General features: G+C 42.5%; 1 protein-coding gene across 3 annotated transcripts in view; it reads right to left on the bottom strand.

Moving 5' to 3' along the window:
* Positions 1–25684, bottom strand: part of LOC134352854 (metastasis-associated protein MTA1-like) — a 181339-nt gene that overhangs the window by 57521 nt on the left and 98134 nt on the right. For 2 of the 3 annotated variants that reach the window (XM_063060371.1, XM_063060372.1), the window contains exons 4-9: positions 24451–24528; positions 19087–19225; positions 12025–12088; positions 9898–10015; positions 7654–7756; positions 6882–6981 (exon numbers count right to left, since the gene is read on the bottom strand). In XM_063060371.1, the coding sequence (XP_062916441.1) occupies positions 6882–6981; positions 7654–7756; positions 9898–10015; positions 12025–12088; positions 19087–19225; positions 24451–24528 (602 nt within the window). The remainder of the gene's footprint in view (positions 1–6881; positions 6982–7653; positions 7757–9897; positions 10016–12024; positions 12089–19086; positions 19226–24450; positions 24529–25684) is intronic. The other variant, XM_063060373.1, reaches the window with a different exon arrangement.

Genomic DNA, 25684 nt, shown 5'->3' with positions numbered 1-25684 from the left:
GGGTGATATACTGCGTCCGGTGCTCCCGATGTGACCTTTTATATATTGGCGAGACCCGACGCAGACTGGGAGACCGCTTTGCTGAACATCTACGCTCTGTCCGCCAGAGAAAGCAGGATCTCCCAGTGGCCACACATTTTAATTCCACATCCCATTCCCATTCTGACATGTCTATCCACGGCCCCCTCTACTGTAAAGATGAAGCCACACTCAGGTTGGAGGAACAACACCTTATATTCCCTCTGGGTAGCCTCCAACCTGATGGCATGAACATCGACTTCTCTAACTTCCGCTAAGGCCCCACCTCCCCCTCGTACCCCGTCTGTTACTTATTTTTATGCACACATTCTTTCTCTCACTCTCCTTTTTCTCCCTCTGTCCCTCTGAATATACCTCTTGCCCATCCTCTGGGTTCCCCCCCACTTGTCTTTCTTCCCAGACCTCCTGTCCCATGATCCTCTCGTATCCCCTTTTGCCTATCACCTGTCCAGCTCTTGGCTCCATCCCTCCCCCTCCTGTCTTCTCCTATCATTTTGGATCTCCCCCTCCCCCTCTCAAATCCCTTACTCACTCTTCCTTCAGTTAGTCCTGACGAAGGGTCTCGGCCTGAAACGTCGACTGTACCTCTTCCTAGAGATGCTGCCTGGCCTGCTGCGTTCACCAGCAACTTTGATGTGTGTTGCTTGAATTTCCAGCACTTGCAGAATTCCTGTTGTTTGATCATAAAACTGAAATGGGCAAGCGCATGGAAGGATGCAAAACCAAGGATCAGCATTTTAAAACATTCGTTAATAAAATGATTAGTTGCTATGCAAGATGTAAAGCACATGGGTGAATGAAAAATCGGGAGGTACATGGGAGGAAAGGGTTACATAGATCTTGCAGTAGGTTAAAAGGTCAGCACAACGTTGTGGGCTAAAGGACCCTCACTGTGTTATACAGTTCTATTGTTCTATGTTCTCCATGAGGAAGGGTTCAGGCACTCAGAAAGATTTGTCAACCATCACCAATATTTTTACACCACCCCTTTTTCTGAAGTCAATGACCAACTCTTAAATGGAAGGAATGCAGAAAAGATATACAAGGATCTTTCTGGGATTGGAGATACTAACTTACAGGGAATGGTGAGACAGGCTAGGAATTAGTAGACTGAGCAGTTATCTTATAGAGAATTAGAGATTAAGATATAGGTCATACAGTGATACTAGAAAGTTTGAGAACCCTGTAGAATTTTCTCTACTTCTGTATAAATGACCTAAAATGTGATCAGACCCAATTAAATAAATAACAAAAAACATTATAATTGTTCATTTATTGAGAAAAATAATCCAATATTACATGTATTTGTTGGAAAAAGTATGTGAACCTCTGGGGTAATGCCTTCTACAAAAGCAATTTGGAGTCAGGTGCTCCAGTCAATGAGGTGAGATTGGAGGTGTGGGTTGTAGAGGTGCCCTGCCCTATATAAAAAAGGTCTCCCCTCCCCCTCCCACTTTCAAATTTCTTACTAGCTCTTCTTTCAGTTAGTCCTGACGAAGAGTCTCGACCCAAAATGTCGACTGTACCTCTTCCTAGAGATGCTGCCTGGCCTGCTGCGTTCACCAGCAACTTTGATGTGTGCTACACAAAGTCAGGTTACTGACAGAGTCTGCTCTTCTCAAGAAAGATGTTTACACGCACCATGCCTTGATCAAAACAACTTTCAAAAGACCTTAGAAGAATTTGTAGAGATGCATCAAGCTAGAAAAGGCTACAAAAACATTTCTAAAGATCCGAGTGTTCATTAGTCCACAGTAAGAGAAATTGTCTACAAATGGAGGAATCTCAGTACTGTTGCTACTCTCCTTAGGACAGTGGGCATTCTGCAAAAATCACACCAAGAGCATAATGTGCAATGGTGAAGGAAATGAAAAAGCACCCAAGGGTAACAGCAAAAGACCTGCAGAAATCTCTAGAACTTGCTAGTCTCTGTTCATGTGTCCATTATAAGAAAAACACTGAACATGTGATCATGGAAGCACACCACAGAAGAAACCACTACTCTCAAAAAAAATATTGCTGTATGTCTCAAGTTTGCAAAAGACCACCTGGATGTTCTACAACACTTCTGGGACAATGTTCTGTGGACAGATGAGACAAAGGTTGAAATTTTTGGCAGATATGCACATTACTATATTTGGAGAAAAAAGGGCACTGCACACCAACACCAAAACCTCACCCCAACTGTGAAGCATAGTGGAAGAAGCATCATTGTTTGGGCTGCTCTGCTACCTCATGGCCTGAACAGCTTGCAATCGTTGAGGGAACAATGAATTCAAAATTGTATCAAGACATTTTACAGGAGAATGTCAGGGTAGCAGTCCATCACCTGAAGCTTAATAGAAGCTAGATAATACAACAAGACAATAATCCGAAAGAAAAGATTGGTTTAAAAAGAAGAAAACTGTGTTTTAGAATGGCTGAGTCAAAGTCCTGACCTTAATCCTACAGAAAATCTATAGAAGGACCTGAAGCAAGCAGTTCTTGCAAAGAAGCTCACAAAATTCCCAGAGCTAAAGAGGTTTTGTAAGGAGGAATGGACTAAAATTCTTCCAAGCCAACGTGCAGGACTGATCAACAGTTACCAGAAACATTTGGCTGCATTTATTGATGTACAAGGGGGTCACTCTCACCAGTTACTGAAAGCAAAGGTTCACATACTTTTTCCAACAAATACATGTAATATTGGGTTATTTTTTCTCAATAAATAAATGAAGTATAATGATTTTGTATTATTTACTTAATTGGGTTCTCTACCTAGTTTTAGGATTTGCATGAAGATATGATCACATTTTAAGTCAAATTTATGCAGAAATAAAGAAAATTCTACAGGGTTCACAAACTTTCTAGCACCACTGTAGGTTTAAGGTAAGAGGAGAAAGATCTAATAGGAGGCAACTTGAGGGGCAACTTTTTTTAAAAGCAAAGGATGATATGTGCATGGAATGAGCTGCCAGAGGAAGTGGATAAGGCAGGTACAATAACAGCAGGGCCTTGGTGTAGACATCCACAAATTGTAAAAGCAGCAGCACAAGTATATACAAGACAATGTATATATTTCATTGCTAAAGGGACTGAATTCAAGAGCAGGGAGGTCATGCTGCAACTATACAGGGTACTGGTGAGGCCGCACCCGGAGTACTGTGTGCAGTTCAGGTCTCCATACTTGAGGAAGGATATACTGGCTTTGAAGGCAGTGCAGAGGAGATTCACCAGTTTGATTCCAGAGATGAAGGGGTTAACCTATGAGGAGAGGTTGAGTCGCCTGGGACTATACTGTCTGGAATTCAGAAGAATGAGAGGGGATCTTATAGAAAATATTGAAAGGGATAGATAAGATAGAAGGAGGAAAGTTGTTTCCATTGGTAGGTGAGACTAGAACTAGGGGACATTGCCTCAAAATTCAGGGGAGAAGAGAGATGAGGAGAAACTGCTTTTCCCAGAGAGTGGTGAATCTGTGGAATTCTCTACCCAGGGAAGCAGTTGAGGCTTCTTCACTAAATATGTTTAAGAAACAGTTAGATAGATTTTTACATAGTTGGGGAATTAAGGGTTATGGGGAAGATGGAGCTGAGTTTACGGACAGATCAGCCATTATCTTATGGAATGGCAGGGTAGGCTCGATGGGCCAGATGGCCTACTCCTGCTCCTATTTCTTATGTTCAAAGATGGATACATTATGCATCTATGGAAAAAAGTACAGTTGACGTTTCGGGTTGAACCCTCTACGGCAGGACTGTCTAGGTAAGCGTGTGGTCAAAGACCGTCTTCTCAAAGGGTTTCGGTCCGAAACGTCAGCTGTACTTTTTTCCACAGATGCCTGCTGACCTGCTGAGTTCCTCCAACATTTTGTGTATGTTGCTCGGATTTCCAGCATCTGCAGGTTTTCTCTTGTTTGTGATACAGGATGCATGCCCTCATTAAGGGGACATAGAATATAACACCAGAGGCCACATTACAGAATTATAAAACTCTAGAAAGAGTCTAGCTATGATATTGCAGCAATTTTGGAAGCCATATTTTCATAAGAACACATTTGCACCAGAGCATGTGTAGAGGAGATTTAAGAGAATGTTATGAGGAAAGTCTAGGTGGGTTGGGTTTGATTTCCTGGAATCAATGAAATAAAGGGGGCGGGGTGCTGACAGAGATATCAAAATTATGTGGAGCATAGATAAGTATTGTAGACAGAAGGAAACATTATCCCTTTCATAAAAACATCAAGAATCTCAAGTTTCAGGTGAAGTGTAAAGGCTGATTTATACTTGTGCGTACGGGCTACGCCGTAGCCCTGATTTTTACTTTTGCATAGCCCTACACCGTAGTGAGCATGTGTAGTTGTGTCTGCGTCGCTCTGTAATTCACCGCCAAAACGCTAGTTGGTGGTGGGGTTTCTATGCCACTGTGTCGAGTTTCTTTGTGAGAGACATGGACGAGGAAATGTATTTCAAATATTTTTGGATGTCGGTAGGTAGATTTGACGATTTGGTTCATCATCTCCAACCACTTATTTCACATCAGTGTACAGACATGGCAGAGAACAGCAACCGGAACTGCGTTAAAGGAAGTGTGATGCTACCAAGCGGACCAATACAGTTGCTACGGTCTGGGTCGCCTCGACGCGCGAGTTACATTTTTGGGGAGGTGCACGTCACCCTACGGCGTAGGGTACGCAATACCTGCGACGTACATTTGACGTACAAGTATAAATCAGCCTTAAGGGTTTAGAGGGGAGAGGCGGAGCAACTAGAAAGTGTGTGCAGTCTGAAACACACTGCCCAAGGCGATAGTGGAGGTAGATGCTCTCACAACATTCAAATGTCATGTGAATTGCAGTGGCATGGAATATTATTAAGTGTTGGCAAATGGAATTAGAATAGATGGCTACTTGACTGACTGAAGGGATGCAAGCTGATTCTATGATCCTTTTTATCTATTTCCCAGATCTGACAACGGGTTTTCAACCTTAACTGTTCAATTTCTCTTTTTACAGATGCTGCTCTCTCTGCAGAATTTTTCAAAATTTCTGGTTTTCATTGCAGACATCTGAGTCTTTCATTGCAGGCCTGTGAGTCTTAGTCCAGTTGTTGGTAAGTTGATGGAGAAGATTCTGAGAGGCAGGATTTATGAACATTTGGAGAGGCATAATATGATTAGGAATAGTCAGCATGGCTTTGTCAAAGGCAGGTTGTGCCTCACAAGCCTGATTGAATTTTTTGAGGATGTGACTAAGCACATTGATGAAGGTAGAACCGTAGATGTAGTGCATATGGATTTTAGCAAGGCATTTGATAAGGTACCCCATGCAAGGCTTATTGAGAAAGTAAGGAGACATGGGATCCAAGGGGACATTGCTTTGTGGATCCAGAACTGGCTTGCCCACAGGAGGCAAAGAATAGTTGTAGACAGGTCATATTCTGCATGGAGGCCAGTGACCAGTTGTAGACAGGTCATATTCTGCATGGAGGTCAGTGACCAGTGGTGTGCCTCAGGGATCTGTTCTGGGACCCTATTCTTTGTGATTTTTATAAATGACCTGGATGGGGAAGTGGAGGGGTGGGTTAGTAAATTTGCTGATGAAACAAAGGTTGGGGGTGTTGTGGATAGTGTGGAGGGCTGTGAAAGGTTACAGTGGAACACTGATAGGATGCAAAACTGGGCTGAGAAGAGGCAGACAGAGTTCAACCCAGATAAGTGCGATGTGGTTCATTTTGGTTGGTCAAATATGATGGCAGAATATAGTATTAATGGTAAGACTCTTGGCAGTGTGGAGGATCATAGGGATCTTGGGGTCCGAGTCCATAGGACACTCAAAGCTGCTACGCAGGTTGACTCTGTGGTTAAGGTGGCATATGGGGCATTGGCCTTCATCAATCGTGGGACTGAGTTTAAGAGTCGAGAACTATGTTGCAGCTATATAGGACCCTGGTCAGACCCCACTTGGAGTACTGTGCTCAATTCTGGTCACCTCACAACAGGAAGGATGTGGAAACCATAGAAAGGTTGCAGAGGAGATCTACAAGGATGTTGCCTGGATTGGGAAGCATGCCTTATGAGAATAGGTTGAGTGAACTCGGCCTTTTCTCCTTGGAGTGACGGAGGATGAGAGGTGACTTGATAGAGGTGTATAAGATAATGAGAGGCATTGATCATGTGGATAGTCAGAGGCTTTTCCCCAGTGCTGAATTGGCTAGCGTGAGAGGGCATTGTTTTAAGGTGCTGGCGAGTAGGTACAGAGGAGATGTCAGGGGTAAGTTGTTGTTTTTTTTTTAAACGCAGAGAGTGATGAGTGTGTGGAATGGGCTGCCGGCGGCAGTGGTGAAGGCGGAAACGATAGGGTCTTTTAAGAGACTCCTGGATGGCTACATGGAGCTTAGAAAAATAGAGGGCTATGGGTAAAGCCTAGATAGTTCTAAGGTAGGGATATGTTCGGCACAGCTTTGTGGGCCGAAGGGCCTGTATTGTGCTTTATGTTTTCTATGTTCTATGTTCTGTTTCTATGCAGTTTTTTTGGATTTTTATGAACATCACAAGGTTTGTTTCTCACTGGATCATGTCTTTCTTATATATTAGTAAATCAGGGATAAGGATTAAACTTCAGTAACTCTAACATACCGAATAGGCACAATGTTTGAATGACCTCTTGTTGCAGTATGTCAAAACACAAAGAACATCAGTAGATGCAAAGTCAAAAATGACAATGTTAAAGCTATCATGGTGAAAAGTATTTTTAAATGGCCTTTAGGCTTATCTCTCACACTATCAAATAAAACCATCTCAAGTTAATAGCTTAAGTGTGCAGTTACTAAACACTGGAAGTCCATGAATATTCCCACTCTTACCAGTGTGATGTCTCTGGAGGCAGCAGCAGCACTCATGTGCAAACTTGGTTGCCGTATAGAGCTGCTACAGTCTAAGGCCCGAGCAAATGTCCCAACAGATCTGCAAGAGACAGAGAAGGGGCAAAGCCATTAAGCAGACTATACACCTACAAGAAACAGCTCCTTTTAAGGGGACATAATTCCACCCAAGTGAATGAATGATACAATACATAAAGATAACCATCCTACTAACAGTGGGGCAATACTGCAGGCAACTCTTTTGTTTCCCCCCTCTTGTCAAAACAATTAAAATTTGCTAGGGAAGAACATTATGCATTTCTGGAGAGCATGGCTAAGTGAGGAATTATTGCCATGCCAGGTTATCAGCTAATTACGACATCTGAAATAGAGAATTTTTCTTTCAGGGTCCATGTTAGCTGTCCAACAAAAGCAGCAGGCCTCAAGTTTGCTAAAGATACCATTTCCCACAGAGGCCCCTTCAAATACAAACATACTATTTTCAAAAAAATTTGCATTTCCTGCCAGTCATGATCTCACATTTCCCTAACTTTTATTCTATTTTTCATGCCGTCACCCATTCACTTAGCTTTTCGGTATCTGAAGCCTTCTTATGTCCTTCTCGGTGCCTACAGTGCTACTTAACTCTGTTCATCAGCAAACTTTGATATATTACACTTGGTCCCTTGCCCCACTAATGGAAACACAGACATTACTAAGTTTTAACTAGAGCCGTATCTCGCACCTTCAGCACTACAACAATGCATGCACTCACCGTGCAAGGACTAAAAACTGGTCAATCTGCCTGTCAGTCAATGGACTGTCTGGGTCCCATATTTTGACTTCAAGTTTTAACTGGTCTCTTTCATCATCTTCATCTGAGGAAATAAAACAACACAGATCATAAGTGCATAGAGAACAGCACAGAACAGGTTCAGACTACATATTAAATCTGGAAAATGCAACCACAGAAGGGAATTTGGAAAGTGAATTTCTTTGCTTACGTATAATTGCAGATTGTTCATATCAAAAGCAGAAGCAAAACAACAACAAGAGTACTTTTTCAACCCAACAATCAGTCTGCAGCACCTTCAACCTTCAAAAGGCTTATGCATTTTTGGGACGTGAGCAACAGTGGCAAGACCAGCATTTATTACCCATCCCTTACTGCCCGTGAGAAGGTAGTGAAGGACTTCTGAGTGAAGATATTCCCAAAATGCTGTTAGCGAGAGAAACCAATGGTGTAGACCTAGCAACGAGGAATGGAGATGTAACAAAAAATGGAGATGTTAAGATGCAGTGAATCCTAAACAAGAACCCATATGAGGCTGTGCTCCATACACTGCCTTGATAATGAAGGGTGCATTTTCTGCAAGGTCTGCTCAGAGAAGCCTAGACAAATCTCTGCACTTTATTTTAAGTTCGTTTATTTGTATATATGAATACAATTAATATATATGAATACAACCAAATGAAATGGCATTTTTCGGGGGTCAAGGTGCAAAACACAAAACCAGTCACACACACATATAATTATGATAGCAAAAAAACAGCCTAAGTGACTGAGTGTTGTGGCCTGTAGATTGATGGTGCATGGATGTTGACCTGGAACCACATTTCTGGAAGAACAGCCGGCAGCAGTTCCTTAGATTGCACAACTCAGCTGCAGTCAAACCCAATCCAGCTCATCTCCCACCGAGCCAGCACTGGAAGGTAGCACCAGTGGGAGGAGACAGCTCCAACCCAGTATGGAATCCAGTGGCACAGAGCCAGGTCCTTCCTCAGTGGCTGCAACAGGTGGCTCCAAGACATGAATGAGGCCTGGTCTGCACCACAACCAAGGCCAGGCAGCTCTCCCGCCATTGGTTTCACTGGTGAACCAGTAAATCAGACACAGTGTTCTATATTACCAATATCCAGTAGGATCTTGCAATCACAACAAAATCATCTAAGACAATCACCCCTATCTGTTGGATCGTGCACTGCTGACCTCCTTTCCTGGGTGGCTGATGCAGCCTCAAACACGGTACACAACAAGTCTAGCTGCATCACTATCAAGCAACTTGCTAGTGGGTAGACCTACAATACTTGATGTCCTTAATAACCAACAGTGGCTTGTGATCGTGAAAACAAACTTAAAGAGCGAACAATCACTCCTTTGGTTGGATCTAGAGACGATGCTGCGTCCCAGCGCACCGCCATCTTAGCGGAAGCATAAAAGGAAAATTATATGGATGATATGCAGTGCAATCATGATAATTCAATGGTGGAGAGAATGGAAATTTAGAATTGGGTGCAAATCCAGCAGGCTACTGGTATTGAACTTCTTGGGAATTATTGGAACAACACTTATTCATACAAGAGGGCATTCCAACATGCTCTTGGCTTATGTTTTGTGGAATTGTTCTGAGATGCAAAATACTGGATCCCTCAGAGCAGAGTACTCAGCTTCAGACTTGTTATTATTATACCACCACACTGCCAACTCTGCCACCTAGAATATTGATGGAATGGGACTCTGTGATGGTAATGCCGTTGCCAAAGTAGGCTGTTGAAGATAATGATTGCATGATACTTTTATGGAGCAGTAGTTACCTTGCTTGTTACTTGTTACTATGTCAAAGTGTTGTTTTGGTCTCAATGCATGTGTGTATAAAGTCTTGAGTGGAATTGAACAATCTAATAGCAGTTTATCTGAACTGCATATCGACTGTGACCTCTCTGTTAAGTGAAGATCTAACTAATTTGATTGAATTCTTGGAAGGGGTAACCAAGTGTGACTCCCCCCCTTTCATCCTCACAAATGAAAGACATTAAATGTATGTGGAAGTGAACATGACTGAGATTTGATCATCCAATTTTATATGGATATGGGACTAGTTGAATGGCTTAGATCTTGTACTGAAACATGTTTCTTGGGTATCCCTCCCACAGCCATAGATCCAGAACAAGGCAAAAAAAACTTGAAATCCTATTCAGAATAAATGTAAAACTTAACTTCTGTATTGTTAATACCCACCTTCTTTGAGCAGATCAGGGATATCCGCTTGGTATCTGGGACCAACACGGATCTCACCTTTATCTGCCAGCAGAGTTTTCTGTTGTGGATCATAAACTAGGCAATAAAAAAAGGAGTCCTGAAGGAAAAGAAGAAAGATTATTGAGAATGATAGACTAATATGATAATATCTTCCCTCTCTGGGTAAAAGCAGCTCATAACCTACAACATTCCCTCATGCTCCAAAGCAGAGGATGATGATCCAGGGTCTATAATTGTCTCAGCGAGAAAACCTACCCTGGGATGGTTCTACTCCAGTGGGGAGATATTTATGAGCCCGCACTCCTTTCCTCATAATTTGAGGTTCTTACTCAAAATCCACAGGACACACTCACAAAATGAACAATTCTCTCATTGGCTCCATTAACAATTACCATTTTCCCATATCATTACTTTTATTTGTGAACTGTGCATGTGTAGTGAATTACATAGATTACTCTTAGATAGATACATGGAGCTTAGAAAACGAGAGGGCTATGCACTAGGGAACTTCTAGGCAGTTTCTAGAGTAGGTTACATGGTCGGCACAACATGGTGGGCCGAAGGGCCTGTAATGTGCTGTAGGTTTCTATGTCCTATGTACAAGCTAATGCAGCCTGCTGCAGATTCCAAAGGCTTGGAAAGAAAATATTAAATTGACGCTCAATTAGGATACACTTACCCAGAAAGAACTACTAAGATACTAAGTAAAATCTCACACATTTTTTGTAGGTGCTTACAACAGTGATTTTCAACTCTGCACCCAATATTTTAACAATTAATCTCCCTCCCGCCACTTAAGCAGCCAAAGTGCTACATCTGCCCATTCACCTCTTTTCAAGATCGCAAACAGTCCTTCCAGGTGAGGCAACACTTCACATGTGAACCTGCTGGGATTATCCATTATGGCCGGTGCTCCTGATGCGGCCAACTTTACATTGGTGAGATCCATCATAAATTGGTGGGGGGGGGGCAGTTTGAGCATCTCTGCTCTATCTGCCAAAAGCAGAACTTCCCAGTGGTCAAACAGTTTAATTCCAATTCTTATTCCTGTTATAACATGCCAGTCCATGGCCTCCTCTTGTGTCAAGATGAGGCCATCCTCAGGTAGAGGAGCAATACCTTATCTTCTGTCTGGTTAGCCTCCAAGCTGATAGCATGAACATACATCTCTCCTACCGTTAAAAAAAAAACCACACCCTTCACCTCTTCTTTTGTTCCCACTCTGACCTTTTACCTCTTCTCACCTGCCTATCACCTCTCCTGGGTCCCCTCCTTCTTCTCTTTCTCCTATGGCCCACTTTCCTCTCCTTCCTCTCTAGCCCTTTGCTTTCCTCCCCAGCCATCACCTTCTAGCTATCCTCCTTTCCCTCCCCCAACTTTTTATTCTGGCATTTTCCCCCTTCCTTTCCAGTCCTGAAGAAGAGTCTCAGTCCAAAACAGACTGATTTTAATAGATGCTGCTTGACATGCTGAGTTCTTCCTGCATTTTGTGTGTGTTACTTTAGCAACTGTTTGTTTTAAATTCCTTGGTTTAACAGGCAAAACTGGACATTCACAACAACCTTCCTACCATATACTCATTGTGTTATGTGCACATATACCTTTATAGGAATAAGTAGACTACCTGAGGAAGTGAACTACAATCTGAAGGAACAGCAGAGAGACATGAGTGTAAGGCTGCCTATGTTAGTCTGAATTATATGCATTAATAGAGCCTTCAGAAGTCTTGCACACATGCATTAACTTGTGTCAGGTCTTGTGCTTCTTTATAGCAGTCCCCTCGCAGCTTTGTTAATAACATCTAATTGGAAAATAACCAGCACTGTGCTGCTGCCAAAGAACAAATACCACATCACAAGACAGTTATAATATTATATCAATAATGTTTACTGATAATTCATTTGGTTACTGCATACTAATTGTCACAGATGTGCACATATACATGAGCACATAGCTGAAGATGCATGAGTTTACGGCTACTGTATATGCATTCAAAGTCAATGAAAGGAATGGGTATGGCACAGGGTAGGCAAAAAAGGGTTAACGAAAGTTTGAGGCAATATAACTCATTTCCTCTGTGGGAGACATAAAAGTAATAAATCTCACCTCTTTCTCCAGATACGAAAAGACTGCTTCAGTTTCATTTAGCAGAGTGACACTGCATTTACCTCTGCAAAGAGATAAAAAGGTCTCTCGTTAGGTTTAAAAACAGAAGAATGAAAAATGTCAAAATACAGTAGCATGCCTTTGTCCTAGATCATCAATGTACCAATCATATACTTCAAGAGTTAAACCTTACCCAAGTTACAAATACTGCCATTACAAGGCAATAGCTTATTGTTTTCTGGGTACTTCCAAAAGAATTCATATAGTGTTGCTGACAACCATGAAAACAGACAGTATCATCCAGAATGAGTTAACCAGTGGGATAGAAGATGTGGAATATAACTTTACATAATTTAGAACACAATATCAAAATAATGGTTTTTATTTGCCTCAGCTGCTACAAGGGATTCAAAGTTTAAATTTGAAATATGGTTATTTAGAGATAAGGGCGCCATTTACCATAGTCAGATAATGAGTTTTATAAAAGGAGAAAAGATTACCTACACTTCTTAATGTTGAAGTTGTTACCAACACATCAGATCAAAATTCTACTATCATACTTCATCCAGTTGAGAATGATAGAGGACAATTAAGTAGATTAGGATGGTGGGGGGGTGGGGGAGGAGAGAGAGATGGGGGAAGCATATTCCCATCCTCAACCAATGCATGCAAGCCACAAAGAGGAGAGTCAAGCTGGCTTCCTCTGAGATCTCCACCATCACAGAACCAGCCAGCAACCAATTTGATTCACTCCATATCATATCAAGGAGCAGCTGAGAGAATGGATACAGCAAAGGCTACTGGGTCTCTTGATAGCCTAGTAACAGTATTGAACACTTGCCCTTAAAAAAACTTCTGTACCTCCAGATAAACTACTCTGGTACATTAGTCAGGTAGATTTGATTTGATTTATTTATGTATTAATTAATTAATTAAGAGATAGAGCTCAGAATTGGCCTCTCCAACCCTTCGAGCCACGCAACCCCTGCCAACCCCGATTTAACCCTAACTTAACCACAGGTCAATTTACAATGACCAATTAACCTACCAGGTACATCTTTGGACTATCGGAGGAAACTGGAGCACCCAAGAAACCACGTATGCCATGGAGAGGGCCTACAGAGAATGCCAGTATTGAACTCCGACACCGCAAGCTGTAATAGTGTCATGCAAACCACTATGCTACTGTGGTGACCAGATAGTGTTACAGCGTGGAAAATTGCTGAGGTATGTCCTATTACAAAAAGAAAGACAAATCCAAAATAACTAATTGCTGCCCAGTCTACTTTCAATCAAACTGAGAGAAGCCACTGTGACAAGTTATTCACTAATAATCTACTCAGCAATGCCCAGTCTGCATTCACCAGGACTACTCCGCTCCAAATCTCAAGAGTTTGGGGCCAAACATGGATGAGGCAGAATTCAAGAGGTAACTTGAGTGATATCTTGCCAAGTTATCATCAATCCCTGGGAAAACAGATATTAATGATCAAAGGGAAAACATTCTCATAAATGGTGGTTGTTGGAAGTCAATCATCCCAGTATCAGATTGGTTTCGGAGTTCCATGGGGCAATTCAAGGACATCTCTTGCATCACAAGGTCAGTAGAGGGAGTGCTTGCTGATAACTGCACAAAGTTCAATCCCATTTACAACTCCTCACCTGCATGCCCACCTGCCTGGCTGAGTATAGTGCCAAGAACGCCATCTTGGACAAAGCAAACCTCTCAACATACACCCCATCCACCAGAGTAAACATATATTCTCTTCACCACAAAGTGCATTGTGCCCCTTATAACCATAGTTAGAGTAAATAGATAATTTTACCTTCCTCCCAGAGTCAATATCATCTCAAATTTACATCAATTAATTTGACTCACTCTGCATTTTTATCAAGACCTGGCTGAGAACACCCAATAAAGTACTATAAAGGCAATGGGACTATAGACAACATCCTGGTCCTCCAGAAGTATCCTTGCTGCTTCAGTCCAGTTACAATATCCATGTACTGCTCAAGAAAAGCAAGACAGAGCTAGTCCATCTAATTACTATCCATATGGATCAACCTTAATCAGTAGCAGAAGCATTCATGTCAGTGCTATCAACCAGGCAACACTTATTCACCAATAATCTGCATACATTTGCTCAATTTGAGTTTCATTTAGAGCACTAAAATGAAGTCCAACAAGACTTGAGTTGTGGGGAGATGGGAACCAGAGCACTAGAACAGACAGTAGAGAGGTTGTGGATTCAGACGTTAAGACCTCAGGCAAACTCAGGAAACATGACCATACAGACAAAATTAGGCCATTTGGTCCATCGACTCTGAGAATGCTGTGACTAATGTTCTGAGAAGTGATTATTTCAATGCAAGAAGTACTGGAAGAAAGGCAGATGAGCTCAGGGCATGTATCAACACATGGAATTATGATATTGTACCCATTACTGAGTCTTGGCCGCAGGAGGGGCAGGACTGGCAGCACAATATTCTGGGATTCCGTTGTTTTAGAAATGATAGAGGGGTAGGAATGAAAGGGGGAGGGATGGCATAACTAGTCAGGGAAAATGTCATGGCAATGCTCAGTCAAGACAGTCTGGAGAACTTGTCTAGTGAGGTTTTATGGGTGGAACTTAAGAATGAGAAAGGTTTGACCACACTAATGGGACTATATTATGGACAACCCAACAGTCCACAGAACTTAGAGGAACAAATTTGTAGAGAGATCACAGACTGTTGCAAGAAATGTAGGTTGTGATAGTAGGTAATTTTATCTTGTCATATATTGACTGGAACTCCCATACTGTAAAATAACCAGATGGAAAAATTTGTCAAATGTGTTGAGGAAAGTTTCCTTAATCAGTACACAGAAGTCCCAATGAGAGAGTGTACTTGATCTCCTAGTAGGGAATGAGACAGGGCAGGTAACAGAAGTTGTGCAGGGGAACACTTTTCATCCAGTGATCATAATGCCACTAGTTTCAAGGTAATTATGGAAAAGGGTAGGTCTGGACCCTGGGTTGAGATTCTAAATTGGAGACAAGCCAACCTTGATGGTATCAGAAATGATCTGGCAAGTGTGGATTGGGGCAGGCTGTTTTCTGGCAAAGGTGTACCTGGTAAATGGGAGGCCTTCAAAAGTGAAATTTTAAGAGAACAAAGCTACAAGCTTACAAAGTGTTTGTCAGAATAAAAGGCAAGGATAACAGGTTCAGGGAACCTTGTTTTTTGAGAAATATTAAGGCCCTGATTAAGAGAGAAAAAAGGAATTGCATAGCAGATATAGGCAGGTACTTGAGTATAAGAAATGCAAGAGAATGCTCTAGCAGACAAGGTGAAGGAGAATCCTAAGGCCTTCCACAGATATGCTGAGAGCAAAAGGATTGCAAAGGACAAAATTGATCCTCTGGAAGATCAGAACAGTAATCTATGCGTGGAGCCAAAAGAGAAGGGGGAGATCTTAAATTGACTTTTTTTGCATCTGTATTTACTCAGGAGGCAGACACAGTCTACGGAGGTGAGGCAAAGCAGCAGCGAGGTTATGGACCCTCTACAGGCTTGTGAGAGGACCTTGCTTGGTCCAGAGGATCTGAGTGAAAAGTAAGATTGAATAGGTTATAACCTTATTTGGTAGAACATAGAAGATGGAGGGAGATTAGATAGACACATATGAAATGATGAGGGGTATAGATGAGGTAAATGCAGGCAGGAGGTTCGGTGAGACGATAAGTGGTCATGGGTTATGGGTGAAAGGTGAATTGTTAAGGGGGAACATGAGGGGAAACTTCTTCACTCAGAGGACATGGAATGAACTGCCAGTGCAGTTGGAGAATGTAAATTCGATTTCAACATTTAAGAGAAGTTTAGATAGGTAAATGGAATGGGATGGATATGGAGGCAGGTCAATGGGACCAGGCAGTTTAAATGGTTTGACAGACTAGATGGGCTGAAGGGCCAGCTTCTGTGCTGTAGTTTTCTATGACTCAATACTTCTCCAAATGCTCCTAACTCCTGCCTCGAAGAATCCTCTCCAATAGACTGGCTACCACTGATGTAAGAGACTCACGAATTTATAACTCCCAGGATTAATTCTATCACTGCTCTTGAACAAAGGGATAACACTTGCCGCCGTCCAATCCTGTGGCCAGTGAGGATACAAAGATCATTGCCAAAAGAGCAGCAATCTCTTCCCTCGCTTCCTGTTGTAACGTAGGGTACATTGCATCAAGTTCAAGGACTTCATCTGGACCCTCACCCAATTCACACTCCCAAGTTCATGCCTAATGGCATCATAATTCTCCCTCCTCCAATTAAATACCTTTCCAGACCAACCATATGGGGCTTATGGAATACTCCCAATGAAGTGGTTGCTCCTTTCCTGTTTCTGACTCAGCAATCCCAAGACAGCCTTTTTCTGCAGCAATAATTCTACTCCTGATTAGCTACATCATGCCCCGCCATCTTTTACCTTCCTATGTGTCCCTTTTAAAACATCTAGCCACCATTCCAGATCTTGTGACCACCAAGTGTCTGTAATGGCCACAACATTGTAGTTCCATGTGCTGACCCATGCTCTAAGTGTATCACCCTTGTTTGTGTACTTTGTGCATTAAAAACAGACATTTTAACCTATCCAATTGAGGGAATTACGCCCCTATCAACCTTCCTCACAGTATCTCTGCATCAACCTTCATAGAAATTGCTCCATCCTCTGATCCATCACTCTGACACCCATTCCCCTGTCAAACTATTCCCCAACAGCTCTGGGAAAACCTGCCCAAGGATATCGTTCCTCTTCGAGCTCCCGTCCCTTTTGTAGAGGTCATACCTTCTCCTGAAGAGATCACAATGATCCACAAACCTGAAACCCTACCCCTGACCCCCAACACTAATTCTTCAGCCAAACGATCAGCTGCCATATCATCCTATTCTTGCCTTCACTGGCACTTGGCACAGTCAGAAATCCATTGTATACTAACACTCTAAGGTACTGCTTTTCAGCTTCCTATATTCACTCTTCAGGACTTCATCCCTTTTCCTACTCATGTCCTAGATACCAATATGCACCAACAATTCCAATTGCTCCCCCTCCCCCTTAAGAATGCTGCCGTCATCTGAGATATTATCCCTGACCTGGCACCTGGGAAGCAACATGCCACCCAGGAGTTTTTTACATCCATAAATCTCCTGCCTGCTCCCCTAACAACTGAAAACACAAAATAATCTGCAGATGCTGGGGTCAAAGCAACCCTCACAACATGCTGGAGGAACCCAGCAGGTCGGGCAGCATCCATGGAAAAGATTGGTCGACGTTTCGAGCCGGAACCCTTCGTCAGGACTGAAGAGGGAAGGGGCAGAGGCCCTATAAAGAAGGTGGGTGGAGGGTGGGAAGGAGAAGGCTGGTAGGTTCCAGGTGAAAAACCAGTAAGGGTGAAGATAAAGGGGTGGGGGAAGGGAGGCAGGGAGGTGATAGGCAGGAAAGGTGAAGAAGGAATAGGGGAAAACACAATGGGTAGTAGAAGGAGGTGGAACCATGAGGGAGGTGATAGACAGCTGGGGGAGGGGGCAGAGTGAAATAGGGATAGGGGAAGGGAGAGGGAGGGAATTACCGGAAGTTGGAGAATTCTATGTTCATACCAAGGGGCTGCAGACTACCCAGATGGTATATGAGGTGTTGCTCCTCCAACCTGAGTTTAGCCTCATCATGGCAGTAGAGGAGGTCACGTATGGACATATCTGAATGGGAGTGGGAAGCAGAGTTGAAGTGGGTGGCTACCGGGAGATCCTGTCTGTTTTGGCGGACGGAGCGGAGGTGCTCGACGAAGCGGTCCCCCAATCTGCGTTGGGTTTCACCGATGTAGAGGAGGCCGCACCGGGAGCACCGGATGCAATAGATGACCCCAACAGACTCACAAGTGAAGTGTTGCCTCACTTGGAAGGACTGTTTGGGGCCCTGAATGGTGGCAAGAGAGGAGATGTAGGGACAGGTGTAGCACTTGCGCTTACAGGGATAAGTGCCAGGTGGGAGATCCGTGGGGAGGGACGTGTGGACCAGGGAGTCGCAGAGGGACCGAACCCTGCAGAAAGCGGAGAGGGGTGGAGAGGGAAAGATGTGCTTAGTGATGGGGTCCTGTTGAAGGTGGGGGAAGTTGCGGAGGATAATGTGCTGAATCCGGAGGCTGGTGGGGTGGTAGGTGAGGACAAGGGGAACTCTGTCCCTGTTGTGGTGGCGGGAGGATGGGGTGAGAGTCGAAGTGTGGGAAATGGAGGAGATGCGGTTAAGGGCATCATTGATGACAGCAGAAGGGAAACCACGATCCTTAAAGAAAGAGGACATTTGAGATGTCCTGGAACGGAAAACTTCATCCTCGGAGCAGATGCGGCGGAGACGGAGGAACTGGGAATCGGGAATGGCATTTTTGCATGTGGCGGGGTGAGAAGAGGTATAGTTGAGGCAAAATAGCTGGTGATCTGTTTCATATTTACTTAGAGATATTGACGCAGAAAAGGTCCTTTCGACCCCAATAAGCCACGCGGCCCAGTAACCCCACTATTTAACTCTAGTCTAGTCACAGGACAAGTTACAATTAACAATGAACCTTATAACCAGTACGTCTCTGGACTGTGGGAGGAAACCGGAGCACCCAGAGGAAACCCATGCAGTCGTGGGGAGAATGTACACATTCCTTACAGATGGCGCCAAAATTGAACTCCAAACTCCAGTGCCCTTAGCTTAATAGCATCATACTAACCGCTACACTACTGACCTTGACGCCCCTTACTTGCAGACTCATGTCAAACTTTTGTTATACCAGTGACAAATTTCAGTTAGCATAACCTAACAGCTGTAAATGCTGTGCAGCATAACAAGATTTCAGTCTTCAGTACTCAGGAAAGCCTACAGTACTGCACATTATTTTCTTTTTGCATAAAGACAAAGCTGCAACTGTAATTTCTGCCACTGCATTAAGTCATGTTCCCCAAAGAAGGAATGCAGTAGGTGCTCTTGAAAAGATTGGCAATGTTTGGAATTTTCACATAAAAATAATACAAAGTGTTACTAACCGTATGTGCGTTGCTGGTAAAGATTCAAGTTGCCGTGATAGGAACAGCTCTCGATGTTTCAACTGGTGTTGCTGCTTTTCTGTCAACTGCTGTGGGTTGTCAGTCTCTGCTTCTGTTTCCATTTCCTCCTCCAGATCTTCTGCAGTTTGAAAGAAAGGTTACATCAGCTGCCACTGTATAACACACAAAGCAATCTGACTCCATAAATGTGCTTCACAATGACAATGTGCATCCAAGGAAGGTGCCAGAGAAACTGAGGTAAGACAAGCCCCAATTATGTTAGGAGTTTTTCAGTGACATCAATACTTCCCATTACTTAGCAATTAGCTTCCTACAAGTGGTGGAGAGATTTAAACCAACTCATGGTATGTTCATAATCACAGGCACTTTTCCCAAAGGCAAAAGAAATTTTAGTTCAGAACTATGACTTTGTTCCACAATTAACATCATTTGATATTGGGGGGGAGGGGAACCTTTGCTGCTTACTGTTTCTTAATTTCAAAGGAATGGGAGAGCTGAAAAAAGTTGCTGTCTATAGGACCAGTTGATAGAAACGAAACATCACAACAATTTATAAATACAAGGTGACATTCTCATGAAGACTATAAGAAATAGAAGCAGAATTAGGCCATATGGCCCATTGAGTCTGCTCCACCATTTCATCATGGCCAATTAATTTTCCCTCTCAACCTCATTCTCCCAACTTCTCCCCATGACCTTTCACATCTTAACTAACCAAGAATCTATCAACCTCCACCTTAAATATATCCAATCACCTGGCCTCCACAGCCACCTGTGGGAACAAATTCCACAGATTCCTCATCCCCATTCTAAATGGATGTCCCTCTATTCTGAGGCTGTACCCTCTGGTCCTAAACTCCCCCACTATAGAAAACATCCTTTCAATTAGATCACCCCCTTCATTCTTCTAAATTCCAGTGAGTATCGTCCCAGAGCCATCAAACTCTCATCATGTGATAACCATTTCAAGCTTTCAATCATTCTCGTCAACCTCCTCTGAACCCTCTACAATGTCAGCACATCCTTTCTTAGATAAGGGGCCCATAACTGCTCACAATATTCCAAGTGAGGCCTTGCCACAGTGCCTCATCATTACCACCTTGCTTCCATATTCTAATCCTCTCAAAATGAATGCTAATATTGCATGTGGCTTCCTCACCACCGACTTATCCTGCAAATTAACCTTTAGAAAATCACGTATGAAGACTCTCAAGTCCCTTTGTAAATTGGATTTTTGGATTTTCTCTGTTTAGAAAATAGTCTATGCTTTTGTTTCTTCTACCTAAGCACCTGACACTGTATTCCATCTGTCACTTATTTGCTCATTCTCCCTACCCAAGTCCTTCTGCAGGCTCCTTGCAGTCAATGGTCTTCTGAAAGTCCAAGTACACAACATCCACCAATTTTCCTTTGTCTATTCTCTTGTTATTTCATCAAAGATTCCAACAGATTTGTCAGGCAAGATTTTCCCTGAAGGCTTATTTTATCATGTGATTCCAAGTACCCTGACACCTCATCCTTAACAACTAACTCCAACTTCTTCCCAACCACTGAGGTCACCCTAAATAGCTGACAATTTCCTTTTTTCTGCCTCCCTCCCTTCTTGAAGAGTGGAGTGACATTTGCAATTTTCCACTCTTCTGGAACCATGCCAGAATTAAGTGGTTCTTGAAAGATCATTACCGATGCCTCCGCAATCTCTTCAACTACCTCTCTCATCCCTAGGGTGTACTGCATCTAGTCAAGTGACTTCCCTACCTTCAGACCTTGCAGCTTCCCAAGCACCTTCTCCCCAGTAACTGCACTCACTTCTGCCTCCGACATTCTCGAACTTCGAGAATATTGCTTCCATCTGTTGGTTTTTTTAAAAAAACTTGCTAATCCTCTAACTTCCTAACACCCTCTCACTAATTTTTGCTCTACTATACGCCCTCTCTTTTGCTTTTATGTTGGCTTTGACTTTCCTTGTCAGCCACAGTTGCAGCATGCTGCCTATAGCATACTATTACTTCTTCGGGATCTATCTCTACTGTGCTTTCTGAAAAGCTCCCACAAAATCCAGCCATTGCTATTCTGCTGTCATCCCTGCTAGCGTCCCCTTCCAATCAACTTGGGCGAACTCCCATCTCATGCCTCCATAATTTCCTTTACTCCACTGTAATACTGAAACACCTGACTTTAGCTTTACCTGTTTAAATTGCAGGGTGAAGTCTTTCATATTATGATCACCGCCTCCTAATGGCCCCTTTGCCTTAAGCTCCCAAATCAAATCGGTTCATTACACAGCACCCAAGCCAAAATAGCCTTTTCCCTAGTGGGATCAACCACAAGCTGCTCTAGATAGCCATCTCGTAGACATTCCACAAATTCTATCTCTTGGGATCCAACACCAATCTGAATCCCCCAATCTACCTGCAATTTGAAATCCCCCCTGACTATCATGACATTGCCCTTTTGACATGCATTTTCTATCTCCTGTTGTAATTTGTAGCCCATATCCTGGCTACTGTTTGGAGGCCAGCATATAATACCCATCAGGTTCTTTTTACCCTTGCAGTTTCTAAACTCTACCCACAAGGATTCTACATTTCCCAATCCTATGTCACCTCTTTCTAAGGATTTGATTTCATTTTTTCTTAACGAACAGAGCCACAGCTCCCGACTCAGTGATGCCCACAACGTCATATCTACCAATCTCAAACTGCACAACAAGATCATCTACCTTATTCTGTATACTGCATGCATCCAAATATAACACCTTCAAGTCCTGTATCACCACCTTGCTCAATTTTGACCCCGTTACACTACAACTCATCCCACTGACTACAATTCTGCCTCATCATCTACCTGTCCTTCCTGACCCGTCTCATTGCATGTTGTATCTAGTCCTCGGCTGAATCACACTGACTTCCATCCCCAAGAATGAGATAAACACTTCAAAATTATGAGAACTAACTTGTGATTCACACCCAATTGCAGGAATAAATCATGGGAAAGTCAAATTAGAGAAAACAATAATCGTAGAGGAGTCACCAAGCAAACACCTCGATAACTTGAAAATGGTTGTCTCATTGGAAGTTATAACTTCTGTTTGTTTTAATGTCCTGATGGATCATTTGATGAGGAACCTGCATTGTTCATTTAAATTGTGTAAAACTAAATGAAAAAAAAAGTTTAGAAGTGGGTGATGCAGTGGACTTAATATAGGATGTTCACCAAATTTTTATACCATTTCAAATGCAGTCTCAGGGGGAAAATGAATTCTTTCATTCTTCCTTGATGCATTAATTTTGTTTTAGATCTTAAAATATATGACAAACACACACAAAATTACAGAATGGCTAACGTGGAAGGGATAGACCTTAACAGGGGAGTCTAGATAAGCTCAGTAAAGCAAACTTCCTTCTACATTGATCATGTGGATAGTCAGAGGCTTTTTCCCAGGGCTGAAATGGTTGCCACAGGAGGACACAGGTTTAAGGTATTTGGGAGTAGGTACAGAAGAGGTGTCGGGGGAAGTTTTTTTTAAAAACGCAGAGAGTGGTGAGTGTGTGGAATGGGCTGCTGGCAACGGTGGTGGAGGCAGATACGATAGGGTCTTTTAAGAGACTTTTGGATAGTTACATGGAGCTTAGAAAAATAAGAGGGCTATGGGCAATCCTAGTACTTTCTAAGGTAGGGACATGTTCGGCACAACTTTGTGGGCCGAAGGGCCTGTATTGTGCTGTAGGTTTTCTACGTTTCTATATTTTACATCTCTGGTTCTCTGCGAATCTCTGGTTCTGGATCACATTGACTCGATGTTTGAAAATAGTACATAACAGTACATTAAGAAACAACTCAATTTCTACCTCACCTCCAACTCACTCCCTATCAATTAGAAGAGAAGACAAGTATTCCTCCTAACCCACCCCAGTTCCATGTTTGTAAATACAGTATATACTGGTGGCGAAGGGTACAAGGATAAGTACTTCGTTTTGTCCCACATTTCACACAATCTCAATCCAGCTGAATATAACTTCGCCATTCCTGGTTGCATCACTGTGGACGCACCTGTATGAAGAATGGAAGGTGGAAGGAATATTAGCAAGGATTCACAACTTTGGTCACTTCCAATGTCCCACTCCTGCTGAGCACACACATCAGGCCTAAACTCAGATGTGGTGAACAGAATGTACTGCACAGTTCTTGGAAGTCTATCTGTTACCAAAAATAAATCACGATTGACAACCACTTCAACTTTTTATCATGATAATTAACCAATAAAAATCTACCACACACATTCTTAAGCCTAGTGTACGCTTCTGAAGCAGATTTCAGATTTCTGCTATTTTTCTGCAAAATAAAGCGCTTTCCCATGTTGCTCTTAGGGTTCCAATGCTAAGATAATTAGTCGGGTCACTTTCTCAATCCTTTGATTTAAGTCAACCGCGTTCATAATGTAACCTTTCATTCCCAGAAATATTACCTTGATCAACAAAATCTTAAATGGTGACTTCCTTCTTGTATTTACAGCCTTTATAATTTGCTAATAGTGCAATTTTAATACCAGCAGCAACACTGCATGCAATAGAGGCGCTCAAGTGAAAAGCAGCTATAGGTCTATTGTTCACACCATCCAACTCTTTCCAGTTACAGCCAGGATCAATTTATATTGTACACCAAAACGTAAGAAAATAAAAACTTACAAGGTTAACCCTCGTTAAAACAGGTCCAATGCTTCCTTGAACTGCAGATGTCTATTCCTATTGGAAGATGGACCACAAGACAGGGCAACAGAAAGAGTTTGATGTTCATTTTTAAGCCAGGCTGCATCAATGAAGGACAAAGGCATTAAGGAAGTAAAAGGAAATTATGGTCCTTATGCTGGGACTGGGAAACCAGAGAAGAAGGAACACTTGAACGAAGAGGCATTTTCACATTCTATTCTCAAGTGTGTGCTCAAATGACAAAGTCTTGCAAACACCAGGTGAATGTAAATAGGAAAGGCCAGAATTATTACAAGAACTTGAGATGGACTGACAGGAAGAAAGAAGCAGCAACTGTAGAGATCTAGAAGGGCTACCACAGGAGCCCAGCTACAGATCTATGCTGCAAATTAATTCTAAAGTGATACAAATTCCTCAGACTTTGACAAGAACAGAATTCCATTTTGCAGACATACAACACAGATACATTATGCCATTTCTACAGATCCAGTATCATAGCCTACTCTTTTGGTTCAGAGCAAAAGAAAATGTCGCTCGAACTGGATATTTATCCTTGGATCCTGAGGAGAAACCACCTACACACAATCTCAGAAGAGCTGACCGAGGACGTCGTGAAAGCTGACAATTTACTCACCAGCTTTAGGCAGTGTTTCTTGTGGAACATCTGGAACCTCAGCCAGTAGTGTTGGATCACAATTATCCAACTCTTGACCTGCATAAGTCAGTGAGAAGTTAACAATTAACAAATGACGAAACACCTAATTTTATCTGCTGTTTAGGGAAAAGCCTGGTCTTGCACTTAACTATAATCAAACTAGAGTCTGTGCACTCAAGCTCATAAGTGCAAGTAATTCTATTGCCTTCACTGACTCTGCTGGTTCTTGCAACAAATACTTGAAGAATTAAAAAATACATACTTGATACTGGTTCAAAATAAAGTTAAAGAATTAAAATTGAAAACTTAGATAAGTTCAAGGATAGCCTTTTCGGTCAAGTCTCCTGTGAGCTTTGCAATACCAAGAAAGACTACTCAGTCTGCTTATATTTATGGTTAGACGGTAGTAGTGGTGGTGGTAGTGGTGGAGACTGGAAATATAAGCTAGGTGGCCAGATTTACTGTTCCTAAATAAAACCATAAGACACAAGAGCAGAATTAGGCCATTCAGTCCATTGGGTCTGCTGCACCACTTGATCATGGCCAATTTATTTTTCCTCTCAACTCCATTCTTCTGCCTTCTCCCTGTAATCATTCATGCCCTTACTAATCATGAACCTCCACTTTAAATATACCCAATGACTTGGCCTCCACAGTTGTCTGTGACAATGAATTCCAGAGATTCATCACCCTCTAGCTAAAGATATTTCTTATCCCTGTTCTAAAGAGATGTCCTTATACTTAGACTGTACCCTCTAGTCCTAGACACTTCCACTACTCTACAACCACACCATCTATGTCTTTCAGTTGTCAGTAGGTTTCAATGAGATTTCTCATTCTTCTAAACTCCAGCAAGTACAGGCCTAGAGGCATTAAACACTCCTCACATGTTAATCTTTTCATTCCCAGAGTCATTCTTGTAAAACTTTTCTGGACCCCCCCCCTTCAAATACCAGCACATCCTACCTAGGATAAGGTCTCAAAATCATTGCATTTGCCTTCCTTACTGCTGACACAACCTGTAAGTTAATCTTAAGGGAATCCCGCACTAGGACTCCCAAATCACTTTGTACCTCTGATATCAGTATGCGCTCTCTGTTTAGCAAATAGACTATGCCTTTATTCCTTCTGCAAAGTGCATAACCATACATTTCCCTACACTATATTCCATCTGCCACTTCTTTGCCCATTCTCCTCATCTGTTCAAGTCCTT

The sequence above is a fragment of the Mobula hypostoma genome, chromosome 10, assembly GCF_963921235.1.
Source record: "Mobula hypostoma chromosome 10, sMobHyp1.1, whole genome shotgun sequence".
Classification (NCBI taxonomy): domain Eukaryota; kingdom Metazoa; phylum Chordata; class Chondrichthyes; order Myliobatiformes; family Myliobatidae; genus Mobula; species Mobula hypostoma.
Note: the sequence above shows the minus strand (reverse complement) of the source record. Positions and strands in the feature narration are given on the sequence as shown.